This window comes from Theropithecus gelada, chromosome 1, assembly GCF_003255815.1.
Source record: "Theropithecus gelada isolate Dixy chromosome 1, Tgel_1.0, whole genome shotgun sequence".
Taxonomy (NCBI): Eukaryota; Metazoa; Chordata; class Mammalia; order Primates; family Cercopithecidae; genus Theropithecus; species Theropithecus gelada.
The window spans coordinates 120,863,846-120,884,415 of record NC_037668.1 but is presented as its reverse complement, the minus strand read 5'-3'; the positions used below and the strand labels follow the sequence as shown (position 1 = coordinate 120,884,415).

Sequence of the window (20,570 nt, the reverse complement as noted above, 5' to 3'; positions counted from 1 at the left end):
CCATAATGGTTGAACTAGTTTACAATCCCACCAACAGTGTAAAAGTGTTCCTATTTCTCCACATCTTCTCCAGCACCTGTTGTTTCCTGACTTTTGAATGATCGCCATTCTAACTGGTGTGAGATGGTATCTCATTGTGGTTTTGATTTGCATTTCTCTGATGGCCAGTGATGATGAGCATTTTTTCATGTGTTTGTTGGCTGTATGAATGTCTTCTTTTGAGAAATGTCTATTCATATCCTTTGCCCACTTTTTGATGGGGTTGTTTGTTTTTTAACACCAAAAGCAACGGCAGCAAAAGCCAAAATTGACAAATGGGATCTCATTAAACTAAAGAGCTTCTGCACAGCAAAAGAAACTACCATCAGAGTGAACAGGCAACCTACAGAATGGGAGAAAATTTTTGCAATCTACTCATCTGACAAAGGGCTAATATCCAGAACCTACAAAGAACTCCAACAAATTTACAAGAAAAATAATTAATTCTTTTCTGAAATAGTAAGCTTGTTTTTAGCAGCCTTAAACTCTCTTAATGTTATATTTTTCAATTAATGTGTAATTTATGGCTGGATGCAGTGGCCCATGCCTCTAATCCCAGCACTTTAGGAGGCTGAGGTGGACAGATCACTTGAGCCTAGGAGTTTGAGACCAGCCTGGGCAACATGGCAAAACCTTGTCTCTGCTAAAAATAAAAAAAATTAGCTGGGTATGGTGGTGTGCACCTGTAGTCCCAGCTGCCTGGGAGGCTGAGATGAGAGGATTGCTTCAGCTTGGGAGGATTGCTTCAGCTTGGGAGGCAGAGGTTGCAGTGAGCCAAGATGACACCACTGTACCCTAGCCTGAGTGACAGAGTGAGACCCTGTCTCAAAAAAAAAAAAAAAAAAAAAGAAAGTCTTATTTATGTTTTGAATTACTAGACTTGCTGAAACATCTGTATTTTGAGTATTTTTCCTATTCTTTAGGAAGGTAAGAATGATCAATGGTACATAGTGCCTGAAAGTATTTTAACATGACATTTCTTTTCTTTTTAAACGTCTTTTTGAAATATTATAGTTGATAGAAAAGTATAGAAAATATCAGTCACTCTTGTATCCACCAACAGGATTAAACAAATATAAAACTTTTATTGGTTTCTTTTTATTAATAAATTAAATGTTATACTCAAAATTCCAACTTCGCATTCTTTTCCCCTTCTTTCTTTCCTAGATACTAGCCACTGTCCCAAATGTTTCAAATTCTATGTCTTACGTTTTCCATATGATGCTTGATCTAATCTTTGTGTTTGGTATAGGCTGATCTAGTATAAATATAATGATCTAATTTGAAATACTCAGTTTTACTGTGTTATAACTAACTGTTTTCTTCTCTTTAGGAGCATCTTCCAGAGCTCTTTGTACATTTTCAATCTCAGAGTTTTCATACCTCAATGTATGCATCATCCTGGTTTCTGACTATCTTTCTTACAACTTTTCCACTACCAATTGCAACAAGGATATTTGATATCTTTATGTCTGAGGTAAGCTAATGGGCAGACAAAGAGCAGGAGCTGAGCAAAGGGGTCACTGAGTTAGTGAGAGCAGGGCAATGAGGAGAGCAATGAAGGAAAGCCATGTGTCCCATGCAAAACTGGTTACATGGATAATCCCATTTAAACCTTGTAATAACCCTATCAGGTAGATACTGTTTTTATTCCATTTGTTAGATGATAGATGAGGAAGTTGAGACTTAGAGAAAGGTTAAGTAGCCTGTCTGTGGACACACAATACATAAGTGGTGTTGTAACAAGGATTCAAACATAGGCAGTTTGGAGCCTACACTGTTAACCATACCTCTTTATCACCTCCTAACTAATACAGTGAAAGTTTGTGAGAGGTAAAATATTTGTCTTACAGTTAAAATTGTTGCAATGCATCTGTCATCCAAAGAGTGAGAAGTAATAAGCATGTTTCTTCTATTCTCTGAACACATTGCAGGTTATTGTCCTTTTGTCAGTAGTACATAGAGGTAATCCTTTATTTTCTAGTCTGTGAACTCAGTGTTGCTATTAATTACATCTTGGGAAAATCAATTTGTATTACCTATCTAAATTAGTTCAGATCACAGTTGGCCAACTGTGATTCATGTCCCAATCAGATGGACAGATTTTTGTGCCAAATCTGTTCTTCCACACCTGTTTTTTATAAAGTTTTCCTAGAACACAACCCTGCCCATTTATTTATGTGTTGTGTATGTCTGCTTTGGGGTTGTAGTGACAGAGCTGAGTAATTTTGACAGACAGTATAGCCCATCAAATCTAAAATATTTGCTTTCTGACTCTTGACAGAAAATGTTTACCAGCCTCTAGTTTAGATCCCTAAATGCTTACCTTAGTATTATTTCAAATGACTTGTTTTTGTTGATGGAAGAGTAAGATAAATTTAGATTTATTTAATTTGTTTCCTCAGGGTTTAGAAATAGTGTTTCGTGTAGGATTAGCACTTCTTCAGATGAATCAGGCAGAACTGATGCAACTTGACATGGAAGGGATGTTACAGGTAAGTTCATAATTCCTTTTTTTTTTTTTTGTTTTTGAGACAGGGTTTCACTCTGCTGCCCAGGCTGGAGTGCAGTGGCATGATCTCGGCTCACTGCAACCTCCACCTCCCAGGTTCAAGTGATCCTTCCCCCGCCTCAGCCTCCTATGTAGCTGGAATTACAAGCGTGCACCACTATACCCGGCTAAGTTTTGTATTTTTGGTAGAAACAGGGTTTCACCACGTTGGCCAGGCTGGTCTTGAACTCCTGACCTGAAGTGATCCACCTGCCTCAGCCTCCCAAAGTGCTTCGATTACAAGCATGAGCCACCATGCCCAGCCCATAATTTCTTGAATGTCTTTGGATTTCACTATTAACAGCACTTAAGTCATTCTTATATTTTTCTTTTATTGTATCTTAGCACTTTCAAAAGGTCATTCCACATCAGTTTGACGGTGTCCCAGACAAGCTAATCCAAGCAGCTTACCAAGTCAAATACAACTCAAAGAAAATGAAAAAGTAAGTATTTTATATTTTTGTTGGAAATTCAGTGGAAGTTGCAAAACATTCTAGTGATACAGTTTTCCTCCTTAGGTTATAGAACTGTTTTATTTTTTTTGGTGGTATTAGTTTCATTATAACATAAAGCTAATATTAGAATATACTGCTTTTAATAGTGGTGCGTGGGACTAGCATGTACTACCTTTAAAACTTTCCTCCTTTTACCTGTTGACTAGAATTAGGAGCCTGGAATGGATATACATATATGAGGATGCTGTTATTTTTGAAACCACTTTTCTGGTGTGGTCCCATTCATTGACATTCTTTTCCTCTTAGTTTGACCCCAGAGTGTCACTTAAGTTCAAAATTAGCATAACCAGCAAGATAGACATGAGGTATGGATGGAGAACTTAAAAATTTATTTATTTATTTTAGAGACAGGCCTTTGCTCTGTCACCCATGCTGGAGTACAGTGGTGTGATCATGGCTGCTCACTGTAGCCTTGAAATCCTGGATTCAAGTGGTCCTCCCACATCAGCTTCCTAAGTACGGGAAGTACCCTGTCTCTACTAAAGTACAGGTGTACTACAGGTGCACACCACCATGCCTGGCTAATTTAAAAAATGTTTTTATAGAGACAGAGTCTCACTGTGTTGCCCAGGCTGGTCTCGAACCCCTGGGCTCAAGTGATCCTCCCATCTCAACCTCCTAAAATGTGGGGATTACAGATGTTAGCCGCTGCACCTGTTCAAATTTTATTTATTGTGCTACTTTCTAATGAAGCTTTTTTTGGTATGCATGTCCTAAAAGTTCAAAATAAACAGTCTTGGCTCATTAGTTTTATTTTTGAAACAGATTGAGTGTATTAATTAAAATAATAGCCATGATTTCTCTAGCTTCCAGCACTTAATTCTTAACCTGTGGTCATGTACTTTCTATGGCATAAAATGCTTTGAAATGAAAACAATACTGTATGCTAGCAGTTAGCAGTTTCTTTTCTGCTGCAATATGAAATTACATTAACATGTACAACATACTACTCCCATGGATATTCCTACTCCACAAAGTATATTTAAATATGAGTGAGAATTTTGTTATTAAAATTAGTTAGCTTTTCCATGCACAAATGATGTGTAGTCCCAGCTACTCGGGAGGCTGAAGCAGGAGGATTGCTTGAGCTCAGGAGTTCACAATCAGCCTAGGTAACATAGTGATACCTTATCTCTTTAAAAAAAATTAAAAAGTTAGCTCTAATTGACAAAAGCAAGCTGAGCCAATTTTTTAGCTTCAACTTTTATTATTAATAAGTTGCTTGTGATGTTTTAAATAAGCACCATCATGTTGATACATTTTAAATAACTACCATCATGTGGAGACATCATATAGACCAAAAAGCTGCTGTGCCTTGTAACTGATAAAAATGAATTACCTCAATTTTTGTCACATGGTAAAACCACAATGAACTCACACTAGCCAGGCAGAGAATTTATTTTACTTTAGAAGTCTGATAGAGAATGAGGTTCCTTAACCTTCTTGGTAACTAATTCTCCTTGTATAGATCTTGTCATATGTACAATCCATTTCTGAAATTTCAATTAATCCTGTTTACTTATCAGATTTCTGGCCCCCTAGTTCTTTCACTTCCTTATTCATGCTCTCCCCATTCTGCTTTATCAAGATCTCTAGATTGAGGTGTAAAAGCCTTCTTCTGATATGAACAACTGTACTTCCTCTGCCCTTTTGTTTCCTGTATTCATGTAGCCAATTGTTGTTGCATAGTTACTGAGATTGCTGACAGTAAATTATGTTTCCAGTGGCCTTCCATGTGTGTTTATATTGGCTTTGATTAATTATCTGATTCCTCACAGTGGTTACTTCAAACCTTACCATTCTTCCCAAACTCCCATCCCCTTTTTGCCATACTTAATTCTCACGAGATTACCTTATTCCTAATTCAGCAATCATTTTCAAACTTCCTAAACTTGCTGTCTTCCAGCTTGTAGACTTAGCTATGTTCTTTTTCTTCTCCTTGTAGAATACGTATTTTTTTCCTTTATAATGCTAATTCAGAATACATGATGTTACTCATTTCCATCTCTTCCAGCTCCTTGCTCCATTAACTATTCCTTCTGTCCGCTATCTTCAATCTCTCTCTCTCTGTTGTTTCATTTTCTTCAATCTAAGAAAATAATTTTTAGTTCTGACTTAGAAGCAACAAAATAAAACCTTCCTCAACATAGCATTTCATTTTCCTTTTATGAAGCTTAGCTGTGAAGGAAACAATAGATTTTACTCATTAGCTACAGGTCACATTCTATTTGCTTTTTTTCACTTGGGAAAATTTTCAGACATACAGAAAAATAGAATAATAAATATCCATTGCTTATTGTCTGCATTTAACAATTGTTAATATTTTGTCATATTTATTTTTTTCAAAGTATTTCAAAGTAAATATTGTTAATATTTTGTCGTTTATTTTTTTTTTGGAAGTATTTCAAAGTAAAGCTCAGAAATTGTGACACTTTACTCTTTAATACGTCAGCATTCATGTCCATAAAGTAATTTGCCTCCTTTACCACATTGCTTTCACCACTTAACAGTAATTCCATAATATTCCCTAATACTCAGTCTATGTTCACATTTTCTCAGTTGTGCCAAAAATTTCCTTGCCACTGATTGCATTGTATTCGGTTGTTCACTTACATTTTCAAAAATTTAGATCAGCACTACCTATTCCAATCTTCCTTTTTAATATATTGACTTGTTGAAGAGACCAAGTCAGTTTTACGGAGAATATCAAACCTGAAGGATTCATCTGATTATTTCCTTGTCATCTCATTTAACTTCTGTATCTCTTGTGTTTTCTATAAACTGGGAGCTAATGTGAAGACTTAATCTAATTAAGCATGAACATTTCTGGCAAGAGTACTTAATAGGTGATACCATGTACTTTATTCATCTTAAAAGATGTATAATGTCTGTCTCACTGTTATTAGAGATGCCATGATTGATGACTAGATTAAGGTAATGACAGATTTCTTTATTATAATAGCTGTGATGGCCCTCTTGGCACCTAGTAAGTACTTTGTAAGTTAGTATTTTGGCATCGTAAGAATATCCAGTTCCTTATGACTTTTCACCTCTTGACTCAGTCTGCTCAAAAGTATTATTGAGGGCCAGGCACAGTGGCTCACACCTGTAATCCCAGTACTTTGGGAGGCCGAGGTAGGCAGATCACTTGAGGCCAGGAATTCAAGACCAGCCTAGGTAACATGGTGAAATCCTGTCTCTAAAGGAAAGAAAAAAAAAAAAGACCAAAAATTAGCCAGGTGTGGTGGTGTGCACCTTTAGTTCCAGCTACTCAAGAGACTAAGTTGGGAGAATCACTTGAGAAGTCAAGGATGCAGTGAGCTGTGATTGCGTCACTGTACTTCAGCCTTGGCAACAGAGTGAGACTCTGTCTCCAAAAAAAAAAGTATCACTGGGGATACTTTTCATGTTAAATTGTTTCATTTAGGATAACAAAAGCATGATTTTTAAAATGTCATTCTTCTTTCTTTTATCAGTCAGCTTTCTTCATAACCTTTTCTTCTTTAACTGCAGCTAACTTCATTCTACTGGAAACACATATAAACACTTCATTATTTCAGCCAGGCATGATGGCTCACACCCACAATACCAGCACTTTGGGAGGCCCAGGCAAGAGGATCACTTGAGCCTGGGAGTTTGAGACCAACCTGGGCAACATAGCGAGACCCCATCTCTGCAAGAAATAAAAAAAGCTAACCAGGTGCCTGTAGTCCTGGCTTCTCCATAGGCTGAGGTGGGAAGATGGCTTGAGTCTGGAGTTGGAGGCTGCAGTGAGCTATGATCACAGCACTGCACTCCAGCCTGGGTGACAGAGTAAGACCCTCTCTCTTAAACAAAACAAAAAAACTTCATTAGTCCCTTTAATTACCAAATTCCAGAGAAAAGAGTTAGTGGGAATGGTATTCTTTTGAATTAGTCTATTCTTTTTCAGGGGGCATTATTAAGGACTTACAGGCCTATATTCAGAATGTTTTAATGTTGCAAAGTAAGTTGTGTTGAACATCACAAAATTTTGCCGAAGTGACACTAGTTTATAGTCTAACCCAGCAGTATATGAGTTCTTATTGTGGCCAGGTGCGGTGGTTAACACCTGTAGTCCTTTCACTTTGGGAGGCTGAGGCAGGCAGATTGTTTGCGCCTAGGAGTTTGAGACCAGCCTGGGCAACATGGTGAAACTTTGTCTCTACAAAAAAATACAAAAATTAGCTGGGTGTGGTGGCACCAGCACACCTGTGGTCCTAGCTACTCAAGAGGCCAAGGTGGGAGGATCACTTGAGCCTGGGCAGTCCTGGCTGCAGTGATCCACGATTGTGCCACTGCACTCCAGCCTGAGTGACAGAGTGAGACCCTGTCTAAAAAAATGGTCTCATTGTTCTACTTTGTCATCAGTGCTTGGTTATTCTTAATTTTTGCCAATCTGCTTAATTTTTATCAATCACAGGGGGCATTATTAAGGGCTTGCAGGCTTGTATTCAGAATGCTTTAACATTGCAAAGTAAGCTGTGTTCAGCATCACAAAATTTTGCCAAACTGACACTAATTTATAGTCTAACCTAGCAGTGTATGAGTTCTCATTGTGGCCAGTATAAAATGTCTCATTTTCTACTTAATTTACATTTCCCTGATTGTTAATAAGAGTTAGCATCTTTTCATACGTTTATTGGCTTCATGTTTTTCTTCTATTTTTTTTTCCTCCCTTTTCTCTTGCAGTGTCTACTTCATACTGCTTTGACTTCTTAGTGGTTGCTAGTTGTTTGTAATCTGGGTTGTAATCTTTTGTCAGTATTAAAAGATAAGTCTTGTTCATTTCTACCAAGTATCAGTCTTGGAATATATAATAAACTCACAATTGGACGTACCTCTCAAAAATACTCAAGCTTCCTGTTGGTTGGAGGGTGGCAGCACAGAAAAGTAAATGGTTTATTTCATGCAAATATATAACAGATTATTAAAATTATATGTTAGAGATACCTAACCCGTATGTCTTCAAACTGGCATACACAGTCTGCTGGGTGTCAGGAAAATGTTCAGAGCTTAGTTAAGTAGATTTTCAATTTCTATCCATATTCTTTCCTACAGTTTATCTGTCTGATAACATTTCTGTAGTAGAGGTGCCTTGGTTCTCCTTCGCACCTTCCCTTTTACAGCATGCCTTCTCCCACTTTATTAAAGGAAGGAAGGAAAACCTGTCAGCCAATCTAGATCTTACTATGGTACATTACTTTAGTTTATAAAAAATCTCTGCAGCTCTAAACAAAAAGAACAGTTTCAGAATGACTTGCTCATGAGGGAGTATCCCCTGAGAGAGCAAAGCAAGAAAAGTGGAAGTTTTCTTTATTACTATTATTATTATACTTTAAGTTCTAGGGTACATGTGCACAACGTACAGGTTTTGTTCAGCTCCCACCTATGAGTGAGAACATATGGTGTTTGGTTTTTCTGTCCTTGTCCTAGTTTGCTTAGAATCGTGGTTTCCAGCTTCATCCATGTCCCTGCAAAGGACATGAACCCATCCTTTATTATGGCTGCATAGTATTCCATGGTATATATGTGCCACATTTTCTTAATCCAGTCTATCATTGATGGACATTTAGGTTGGTTCCAAGTCTTTGCTATTGTGAATAGTGCTGCAATAAACATACATTTGCATGTGTCTTTATAATAGCATAATTTATAATCCTTTGGGTATATACCCAGTAATGGGATTGCTGGGTCAAATGGTATTTCTAGTTCTAGATCCTTGAGGAATTGCCACACTGTCTTCTACAATGGTTGAACTAGTTTACAGTCCCACCAACAGTATAAAAGCATCCCTATTTCTTCACATTCTCTCCAGCATCTGTTGTTTTCTGACTTTAATGATTGCCATTCTAACTGGCATGAGATGGTGTATCATTGTGGTTTTGATTTGCATTCTCTGATGACCAGTGATGATAAGCATTTTTTCATATGTCTGTTGGCTGCATAAATGTCTTCTTTTGAGAAGTATTTGTTCATATCCTTTGCCCACTTTTTGATGGGGTTGTTTGTTTTTTTCTTGTAAATTTGTTTGAGTTCTTTGTAGATTCTGAATATTAGCCCTTCGTCAGATGGGTAGATTGCAAAGATTTTCTCCCAGGTTGCCTGTTCACTCTGATGATAGTTTCTTGTGCTGTGCAGAAGCTCTTTAGTTTAATTAGATCCCATTTGTCTGTTTAGGCTTTTGTTGCCATTGCTTTTGGTGTTCTAGTCAGGAAGTCTTTGCCCATGCCTATGTCCTGAATGGTACTGCCTAGGTTTTCTTCTAGAGTTTTTATGGTGTCAGATCTTACATTTAAGTCTTTAATCCATCCTGAGTTAATTTTGGTATATGGTGTAAGGAAGGGATCCAGTTCCAGCTTTCTACATATGGCTAGCCAGTTTTCCCAACATCATTTATTAAATAGGGAATCCTTTTCCCATATTTTGTTTTCGTCAGGTTTGTCAAAGATCAGATGGTTGTAGATGTGTGGTGTTATTTCTGAGGCCTCTGTTCTGTTCCATTGGTCTATATCTCTGTTTTGGTACCAGTACCATGCTGTTTTGGTTATTGTAGCCTTGTAGTATAGTTTGAAGTCAGGTAGCATGATGCCTCCAGGTTTGTTCTTTTGCTTAGGATTGTCTTGGCTATGTGGGCTCTGTTTTGGTTCCATATGAACTTTAGTTTTTTCCAATTCTGTGAAGAAAGTCAGTGGTAACTTGATGGGGATAGCAGTGAATCTATAAATTACCTTGGGCAGTATGGCCATTTTCAGAATATTGATTCTTCCCTTCATGAGCATGGAATGTTCTTCCATTTGTTTGTGTCTTCTTATTTTGTTGAGCAGTGATTTGTAGTTCTCCTTGAAGAGGTCCTTCACATCCCTTGCAAGTTGGATTCCTAGGTATTTTATTCTCTTTGTAGCAATTGTTAATGTGAGTTCACTCATGATTTGTTGGCTCTCTATTATTGGTGTATGGAAACACTTGTGATTTTTGCACATTGATTTTGTATCCTGAGACTTTGCTGAAGTTGCTTATCAGCTTAAGGAGATTTTGGGCTGAGACGATGGGGTTTTCTAAATATACAACCATGTCATCTGCAAACAGGGACAATTTCACTTCCTCTTTTCCTGATTGGATACCCTTTATTTCTTTCTCTTGCCAGATTGCCCTGGCCAGAACTTCTAACACTGCTTTGAATAGGAGTGGTGAGAGAGGGCATCCCTGTCTTGTGCCAGTTTTCAAAGGGAATGCTTCCAGCTTTTGCCCATTCAGTATGATATTGGCTGTGGGTTTGTTATAAATAGCTCTTATTATTTTGAGATATGTTCCATCAATACCAAATTTATTGAGAGTTTTTAGCATGAAGGCTGTTGACTTTTGTCAAAGGCCTTTTCTGCATCTATTGAGATAATCATGTGTTTTTTGTCATTGGTTCTGGTTATGTGATGGATTACGTTTATTGATTTGCGTATGTTAAACCAGCCTTGCATCCCAGGGATGAATCTGACTTGATCATGGTGGATAAGCTTTTTGATGTGCTGCTGGATTCGGTTTGCCAATATTTTATTGAGGATTTTCACATCAATGTTCATCAGGGGTATTGGCCTAAAATTCTCTTTTTTTGTTGTGTCTCTACCAGGCTTTGGTATCAGGATGATGCTGGCCTCATAAAATGAATTAGGGAGGATTCCCTCTTTTTCTATTGATTGAAATAGTTTCAGAAGGAATGGTACAAGCTCTTTTTTGTACCTCTGGAAGAATTTGGCTGTGAATCCATCTGGTCCTGGACTTTTTTTGGTTGGTAGGCTGTTGGTTATTGCCTCAGTTTCAGAACCTGTTAATTGGTCTATTCAGAGATTCTACTTCTTCCTGGTTTTGTCTTGGGAGCGTGTATGTTTCCAGAATTTTATTCATTTCTCCGAGATTTTCTAGTTTATTTGCATAAAGGTGTTTATAGTATTCTCTGATGGTAGTTTGTATATCTGTGGGATCGGTGGTGATATCCCCTTTATCATTTTTTATTGCATCTATTTGATTCTTCTCTCTTTCCTTCTTTATTAGTCTTGCTAGCGGTCTATTTTGTTAATCTCTTCAAAAAACCAGCTCCTGAATTCATTGATGTTTTGAAGGGTGTTTTATGTCTCTGTCTCCTTCAGTTCTGCTCTGATCTTAGTTATTTCTTGCCTTCTGCTAGCTTTTGAATTTGTTTGCTCTTGCTTCTCTAGTTCTTTTAATTGTGGTGTTAGTGTGTTGAATTTAGATCTTTTCTGCTTTCTCTAGTGGGCATTTAGTGCTATAAATTTCCCTGAATGCACTGCTTTAAATGTGTCCCAGAGATTCTGGTACATTGTATCTTTGTTCTCATTGATTTCAAAGAACATCTTTATTTCTGCCTTCATTTTAGTATTTACTCAGTAATCATTCAGGAGCAGGTTGCTCAGTTTCCATGTAGTTGTGCAGTTTTGAGTGAGTTTCTTAATCCTGAGTTCTAATTTGACTGCACTGTGGTCTGAGAGACAGTTTATTGTGATTCCTGTTCTTTTACATTTGCTGAGGAGTGTTTACTACCAATCACGTGGTCAATTTTAGAGTAAGTGCAGTGTGGTGCTGAGAGGAATGTATATTCTGTTGATTTGGGGTGGAGAGTTCTGTAGATATCTAGTAGGTCTGCTTGGTCCAGAGCTGAGTTCAAGTCCTGGATATCCTTGTTAACCTTCTGTCTTGTTGATCTGTCTAATATTGACAGTGGAGTGTTAAAGTCTCCCATTATTATTGTGTGGGAATCTAAGTCTCTTTGTAGGTCTCTTAAGGACTTGCTTTATGAATCTGGGTGCTCCTGTATTGGGTGCATATATATTTAGGATAGTTAGCTCTTGCTGAATTGATCTCTTTACCATTATGTAGTGGCCTTCTTTGTCTCTTTTGATCTTTGTTGGTTTAAAGTCTGTTTTATCAGAGACTAGGATTGCCACCCCTCCTTTTTTTGCTTTCCATTTGCTTGATAGATCTTCCTCCATCCCTTTATTTTGAGCCTGTGTGCATCTTTGCACGTGAGATGGGTCTCCTGAATACAGCACACCGATGGGTCTTGACTGTTATCTAATTTGCCAGTCTGTATCTTTTAATTGGGGCATTTAGCCCTTTTACATTTAAGGTTAATATTGTTATGTTTAAATTTGATCCTGTCATCATTGTGATGTTAGCTGGTTATTTTGCCCGTTAATTGATACAGTTTCTTCATAGTGTCACTGGTCTTTACAATTTGGCATGTTTTTGTGGTGGATGGTACCAGTTGCTCCTTTCAATGTTTCGTGCCTCCTTCAGGAGCTCTTGTAAGGCAGGCCTGGTGGTGACAAAATCTCTCAGCATTTCCTTGTCTGTAAAAGATTTTATTTCTCCTTCACTTCTGAAGCTTAGTTTGGCTGGATATGTGATTCTGGGTTGAAAGTTATTTTCTTTAAGAATGTTGAATGTGGGACCCAACTCTCTTCTGGCTTGTAGGGTTTATTCCTGGAGATCCACTATTAGTCTGATGGGCTTCCCTTTGTAAGTAACCCGACCCTTCTCTGTGGCTGCCCTTAACATTTTTTTTCCTTTATTTCAACCTTGGTGAATCTGACATTTTATGTGTCTTAGAATTGCTCTTTTCAAGGAGTATCTTTGTGGTGGTCTCTGTATTTCCTCAACTTGAATGTTGTCCTACCTTGCTAGATTAGGGAAGTTCTCTTGGATAATATCGTGAAGAGTGTTTTCTAACTTGGTTCCGTTGTCCCTGTCACTTTCTGGTACACCAATCAAATGTATGTTTGGTCTTTTCACATAGTCTTGTATGTCTTGGAGGCTGTGTTCATTTCTTTTCACTCCTTTTTTCTCTAATCTGTCTTCTCTTTTTATTTCATTAATTTGATCTTCAGTTGCTTTCTTCCACTTGATTGAATCAGCTATTGAAGCTTGTGCATGTGTCATGAAGTTCTTGTGCCATGTTTTTCAGCTTCATCAGGTCATTTAAGGTCTTCTCTACACTCTAGTTAGCCAATCATCTAACCTTTTTTTCAAGGTTTTAGCTTCCTTGTGATGGGTTAGAACATGGTCCTTTAGCTCAGAGAAGTTTGTTATTACCGACCTTCTGAAACCTACTTCTGTCAACTTGTCAAACTCATTCTCCGTCCAATTTTGTTCTCTTGCTGGCGAGGAGCTGCGATCCTTTGGAGGAGAAGAGGTGCTCTATGTTATGGAATTTTCAGCTTCTCTGGTTTCTCCTTATCTTTGTGGTTTTATCTACCTTTGGTCTGTGATGTTGGTGACCTACGGATGGGGTTTTGGCGTGGAAGTCCTTTTTGTTGATGTTGATGCTATTTCTTTCTCTTTGTTAGTTTTTCTTCTAACAGACCCTTCAGATGCAGATCTGTTGGAGTTTGCTGGAGGTCCACTCCAGACCTGGGTATCACCAGCAGAGGCTGCAGAACAGCAAATATTGCTGCCCAATCCTTCCTCTGGAAGCTTCATCCCAGAGGGGCACCCGCCTGTTTGAGGTGTCTGTCGTCCCCTACTGGGAAGTGTTTCCCAGTCAAGCTACATGGGAGTCAGGGACCCACTTGAGGAAGCAGTCCGTCCATTCTTGGAGCTCAAACGCCATGCTGAGAGAACCACTGCTCTCTTCAGAGCTGTGAGATGGGAACATTTACGTCTGGAGAAGCTGTCTGCTGCCTTTTGTTCTATGCCCTGTCCGCAGAGGAGGAATCTATAGAGGCAGTAGGCCTTTCTGTGCTGTGGTGGTCTCTGCCCAGTTCGTGCTTCCAGGCCTCTTTGTTTACACTCTGAGCTACTCAAGCCTCAGCAATGGTGGACGCCTCTCCCACCACCAGGCTGCAGCCTTGAATGTCGATCTCATACTTCTGTGCTAGAAGTGAGCAAGGCTCCATGAGCGTGGGACCCGCCAAGCCAGGCACCGGATGGTATCTCCTAGTCTGCTGGTTGCTAAGACTGTGGGAAAAGCTCAGTATTTGCTCAGGAGTGTAGGAGTGTACAGTTTCTCCAACTATAGTCTGTTATGGTCTGCCTTGGCTAGGAAATGGAAATCCCCCCGACCCCTTGTGCTTCCCGGGTGAGGCGACGCCCCACCCTGCTTCTGCTTGCCCTCTGTGGGGTGCACCCAGTGTCCAACCGGTGCCAGTGAGATGAACTAGGTATCTCAGTTGGAAATGCAGAAATTCCCTGTCTTCTGTGTCAGTCTCGTCGGGAGCTGCAGACCGGAGCTGTTCATATTTGGCCATCTTGGAAGCCCATCCGAAAAATGGAATTTTTCTAATTTCTAATTTGGGTTTCTGTTTTCATCCAGCTGAGAAATGTTTGGCAAGCCTGCTTTATCTTTCTTACAATTAGAATTCAGAAGTAGAATTGTAATTATGGGACCAATTATTAATTCATGTTTATTTGAATTGAAAAGTGAACGCAACACTTTAATGAGAGGAATTAAATATAATTTGGCTCATTGGTTTAATAATAACGACTGCCTTTGCCAGTTAGGTCCTAGAGTGGACGTTGTCCATAAATAAGATAAATGTCACTTAAGTTGCAGTGGAAAAATTTTAAAGTACATATAAATTACAATGGTATGTCCTTTTTAACTATATTTACACTTGAGATAAAACAAAATTTAGAAGTCTTTAAAATGTATATGAGGAAACATTCTTTTAGCAGATACATGAGCAGAAAAATAAGACCATAGACATGGCAAGGATGATGGCAGAGGAGGAAGTTTCAGGTAGTTCTCTGAAGGAGATGATACCTGAGTACAATTTTGGAGACCTTGGTTTCTTTCTTTTTCTTTTTTTTGAGTTGGAGTCTTGCTCTGTCCCTCAGGCTGGAGTGCAACAGTGCAATCTCGGCTCATTGCAACCTCCGCCTCCAAGGTTCAAACCTCAGCCTCCTGAGTAGCTGGGACTACAGACGCATGCCACCATGTCCAGCTAATTTTTTTTTTTTGTATTTTTAGTACAGACTGGGTTTCACTATGTTGGCCAGGCTGGTCTCAAATTCCTGACCTCGGGTGATCCACCTGCCTCGGCCTCCGAAAGTACTGGGATTACAGGCATGAGCCACCATGACTGGCTGAAGACCTTTGTTTCTAATTGCTAGGGTTAAATTATGACTGCAACAGAAAATCCCTGCTGATATGGAACTTACTGAAATACAGAAGACTGACATAGAAAGATATACAGCGTAACATCCATCAGTGAAAGTGCCATGAAGAAAACAAAGCCAGATAAAGGACATGGAGAGATGGGCACTCTTTTAGACCAGGGCATGCAGAGATAGGGCTCACAGGCTGATAAGGTACTATTTGAGCCGACACCAGAGGGAAGTAAGAGTGGGAGTCATGGGATTATCTGGGGGAAGTATATCCTACAGTAAGATAACAGTAAATGTAAAGACTGAGGCAAGAATGTGATTGATACATTCAAGGGATAGAAAACTGGTGAGAGGCCGGGCACAGTGGCTCACACCTATAATCCCAGCACTTTGAGAGGCTGAGGTGGGAAGATCCATTGAGCCCAGGAGTTTGAGACCAGCCTGGGCAACATAGTAAAACCCCATCTCTGCAAAAAACGAAAAGGAAGAAAACCGATGGGACTGGAGTAGCGTAGGCAAATAGGAGTGTGGTGAGCAGTGAGGTCAGAAACATGGTAGGGGGCTGGGGTATTTAAAGCCGTGCCATCTACTGTGGTAGCCATTACCCACATGTGGCTATTTAGTCTAAATGTGATTAAAAATTTATTTCATCAGTTATATTTCAAGTGCTAATTAGTCACATATGGCTAATGGCTACTCTATTGGACAATACAGATCTAGCACGTTTTCGTTACTGTCAAACGTTTTGTTGGTTATTGTCCTCCTCGTGGGCCAGACTTTTTCCACATCTGAAGGGAAGCCAGTAGAGGATTTTGAGAAAAGTGACATGATCTGGTGTTAAAAATTTTACTCTCTGCTGTAATAAAGGTTGGCCAGGTGAAGAGAAGGAGGGCATTTTGAGAAGAACGGTAATAAGTACAAAGGCTCAGAGGTTCCTTTACCACATAAAAGTTGTAAGAGTTGAGTCTTAGCCTTTGACTTTTTTTGGTGAATTTTTATGTTGGTTTACTTTTAAACTTATAAAAAAGTTACAAATATAGTACCAGGGGTCTGATATACTCTTTACCAAGACTCAGCAATTATTTACATTTCATCCCATTTGCTTTATTATCCTCTCTCCTCCATATGCGTATGTAAATGTTGTGTGTGTGTGTGTGTGTGTGTGTGTGTGTATGTGTATGTATGTATGTAAAATCCATTCCCATTTTGGGGGAGGTCCATTTGAGAGTAAATTTAGATATTGTGCCTTTTATCCATGAATATTTGAATGTGTACTTCCTATGAACAACTACTTTTCTCTCCTTTAACATAAGCCCAGTAGTTAATCAAAACAAGGAAATTATATTAGGTTGGTGCAAAAGTAATTGCAATTTTTGCATTACTTTCAACGGCAAAACCCACAGTTACTTTTCGACCAACCTAATAGATACAATATTATTATCTAATCCACAGTGTATGTTCAGATTTTATCACCAGTTACAATAATATGCTGTATAACTATCTCCCCACCCTTCCATCCAGGGTCCGTTCTAGGATCATGTGTAGGATTTAGGTGTTAACACCTATTTGGTTTTCTTTAATCTGACACATTTCCTCAGTCTTTGTGTTTCTGATATATTTAAAGAATGTACAGGCCAATTATTTTGTAGAAAATCTCGAAGTTTGAGTTTTTCTGGAATTTCCCCAGGATTAGATTCAGGTTGTGCATTTTTGGCAGGTATACCCCTGATATTATATCTTCTCGGTTCACCATATGATACATATGATATTGCTTTCTCTCAAAACTGGTAATGTTAGCTTTGGTCACTTGATTAAGGTGATGTCTGCCAGATTTTACTACTGTAAAGTTATTTCCCCTTTTGTAATAGGTAATTTGTGGCAGGCTACTTTGAGATTATGTAGTAACCTCTTTCTTTTTTTTTTTTTAATTTTTTGAGACGGAGTCTCGCTCTGTCGCCCAGGCTGAAGTGCAGCAGTGCGATCTCGGCTCACTGCAAGCTCCACTTCCCAGGTTCACACCATTCTGCTGCCTCAGCCTCCCGAGTAGCTGGGGCTACAGGCGCCCACCACCATGCCCGGCTGATGTTTTGTATCTTTAGTAGAGATGGGGTTTCACTGTGTTAGCCAGGATGGTCTCGATCTCCTGACCTCATGATCCGCCCGCTTCACCTCCGAAAGTGCTGGGATTACAGGCGTGAGCCACTGCGCCTGGCTGTAGTAACCTCTTTCTTTACCAAACTTCACCATACCAGTTTTGTATCCATTTATGATTTTCCTACACTCCCTCGTTCTTCATTTATTAATCAGCATTCTACTGTAAGGAAGAGCTTTCCCTTCACCCTCATTTATTTATTCATTTATTTACATCAGTGTGAATTCATGAATTATTTTATTCAGTGAGCTATAATCCATTACTATTAAATTGTCCCTGCTTTGTCCAGTGGGAACCCTTGCAAGCTGGGTGCATTGTTCTTTGGATATTTTTCCCGTTATTCTTTGGGAATTTCATTTCTTTAGGGCAACAAAATGTTCCAGGTTCCACTTATACCTGCTTGGCTCCTGCGCAGTAATGAGCTATTTCTCCAGAGAGCTTTGATTACTTTTTTGTAAGCGTTTGAAATTTAGTCTGAAGGTAATGAGTAACCATGGACACTCTGGGTGTGGCATGATCCAAATCAACATTTTAAGAAAAGATCCCTCTGTTAATAGTGAATAGAAAACATTGAGTTATGAAACTGGCCATAGAAAGAACAATTATGAGTATTTTCTAGTGATTTAGACAAACTATAATGCGGGTCTAAAAGCACTGTCAGTGAAGGGGGAACAAATAACTTTACAGTGGAGAAACCTGGTATGTACTGCTTCAGCCAGGTGATCAAGGTCAACATCAGTAGTGATGTTCTGTCGATAGTTTGTACCCTTAGTATGAGGTAATGAAAATGGCATTTACTTCTGTGGTGTTCCTCCTGAAAACCCAATAACCCCAGTATAATCATGAGAAAAACATGAGACAAATCCCATTTGAAGGACATAATGGTCCCATTTGAAGATCACATAATGATAACTACAAAATACCTGACCAGTACTCCTCAAAACTGTCAAAGTTCTCCTCAAAACTGTCATGGGCTTTAGGTAACAGCAATATGTTAATATTGGTTTGTTATTTTTTTTTTTTTTTGAGACGGAGTCTCGCTCTGTTGCCTGGGCTGGAATGTACCATACTACTGTAACATATTAATAATAGGGGAAACTGGGATGGGATACATGGAATATCTGTACTATCTTCACAGTCTTTTTGTAAACAATACTTTTTTTAAAAAATTAAGTTTATTAAAAAACACTATCAGTGGAGTGAAATAAGTAGGGTTTATTTTTAGGTGTGTAAATGAGTGATGTTTTTACATAATGCATCATGATAACTACTTCAGAGTAGTCATTTGTGAAGGCTATAAACTTAATAGTGCAGCTGTTCAAAATGTCTTGCAGCTCTTTGGAGTCTTTAATAAATTCTTTCAGCTATCTTATAGTCTTTTAAGACAGTGATCTCCAGCCTTTTTGGCACTAGGGACTGCTTTCATGGAAAACCATATATCCACTTATGGAGGCTGCAGGTATGGCTTCAGGTTGAAACTGTTCCACCTCACGTCAGATCATCAGCCATGAGATTCTCATAAGGAGCGCACAACCTAGATCCCCAGCATGCACAATTCACAATAGAGTTTGCACTCCTATGAGAATCTAATGCTGCCACTGATCTGACAGGAGGCAGAGCTCAGGCAATGATGTTCACTTGCCTGCCGTCCACCTACTGCTGTGTGACCCAGTTCCTAACAGGCCACAGACTGGTATTGGTCCACTGCCCAAGGGTTGCGGACCCCTGTTTTAAGATACACTTTAGTGAGAGACAGAGTAATGTAGCAGTCAAAGCTGTGACCATACAGAAGTTTCTCAAGCTTTCTAAACCTCAGAGTGGGTATAACAACTTATATTAAAAAGTTGTTGTGAGCTAAATGAGATAAGTAATAGATTTCTGTCCTTTGAGGGAGAATTTTATTTTTGAAAGCAGCTATAAGTTATTTGGAGCCTAGTCTGGTTTACATTTGAAGTAAACTTGGTATTAATATTTTTTGTCAAGAGCAAGATAAAAAAATTTGGTGGTACTAATTTTTGTGTGGCCTATACATTTTTATAAAGGTAATTTTAGACTTACAGTAGAATTGCATATCATGCTTACTCTCCTCCAGTCAGTGACAGATCACAGAGGTGATACGCCCTTTTCAGTACATCTTTTTTTTTTTTTAATGGTTTATCACTTTGGGGGGATTGGGGGGAAGGGTCCCGCTCTGTTTCCCAGGCTGGAGTGCAGTGGCTTGATCATTGCTCACTGCAACCTTGACCTCCCCGGCTCAAGCAATCCCCCCACCTCAGCCTCTGAGTACCTGCAACTACAGGCATGCACCCACTGCACCTGGCTAATTTGTATTTTTTGTAGAGACTGGGTTTCACCATGTTGCCCAGGCTGGTCTTGAACTCCAGGCCTCAAGCAGTTGGCCCACTTGGGCCCCCCAAAGTGCTGGGATTAGAGGCATGATCTACTGTGCCCAGTGTCATGTTTTAAATTATTTTTATTTTTAAATAATTTTGACCTTTATTTTAAATTCAGGGGGTACATGCACATATTTATTTCATGGGCATATTGCATGATGCTGAGGTTTGATATATGAATGATCCCATCACCCAGATAGCAAGCATAGTACCCAACGGTTAGTTTTTCAGCCCTTGTCCTCCTCCTTCCCTTCCCCTTCTGTTAGTCCTCAGTGTCTGTTGTTCCTATCTTTATGTCCCTGAGTACCCAGTGTTTAGCTCCTAGTTGTGAGGGAGAACATGGGTTTTGGTTTTCTGTTCCTGTGTTAATTCACTTAACTCAGTACATCTTAACAAGGATGCATGATGTCAGTATGTATTACTGGTGATGGTAACCTTAATCAGTTCAGGTGCAGTCTGCTAGGATTCTGTACTATAAATTTAGTATTTTCCTTTAACACGAAATATTTTAGGAGTAATAATTTGAGACTATGCTTAAAACTTGCACCCACTAACTTTAGCATCCATTAGTGTTTCCTCCCGCAGTGGTTATTACTGTGGAATTCTAAAGGTGATTTTTATCTTTACCTTGTTCCTCCTATGTCTATTAATTGAAATTCTTCTGTAAGGAAGAGTTGTCCTCTTTCCCTCATTAAAGTTTTTAAAGTCACTTTGGGAGGCCGAGACGGGCAGATCACGAGGTCAGATCGAGACCATCCTGGCTAACACGGTGAAACCCCGTCTCT

General features: G+C 39.0%; 1 protein-coding gene across 2 annotated transcripts in view; it reads left to right on the top strand.

Annotated features, from left to right (window-relative positions):
* EVI5 (ecotropic viral integration site 5) overlaps positions 1 to 20,570 on the top strand; it is a 279,600-nt gene that overhangs the window by 98,423 nt on the left and 160,607 nt on the right. For both annotated transcript variants that reach the window (XM_025357086.1, XM_025357079.1), the window contains exons 7-9: positions 1,373 to 1,516; positions 2,445 to 2,534; positions 2,936 to 3,033. In XM_025357086.1, the coding sequence (XP_025212871.1) occupies positions 1,373 to 1,516; positions 2,445 to 2,534; positions 2,936 to 3,033 (332 nt within the window). The remainder of the gene's footprint in view (positions 1 to 1,372; positions 1,517 to 2,444; positions 2,535 to 2,935; positions 3,034 to 20,570) is intronic.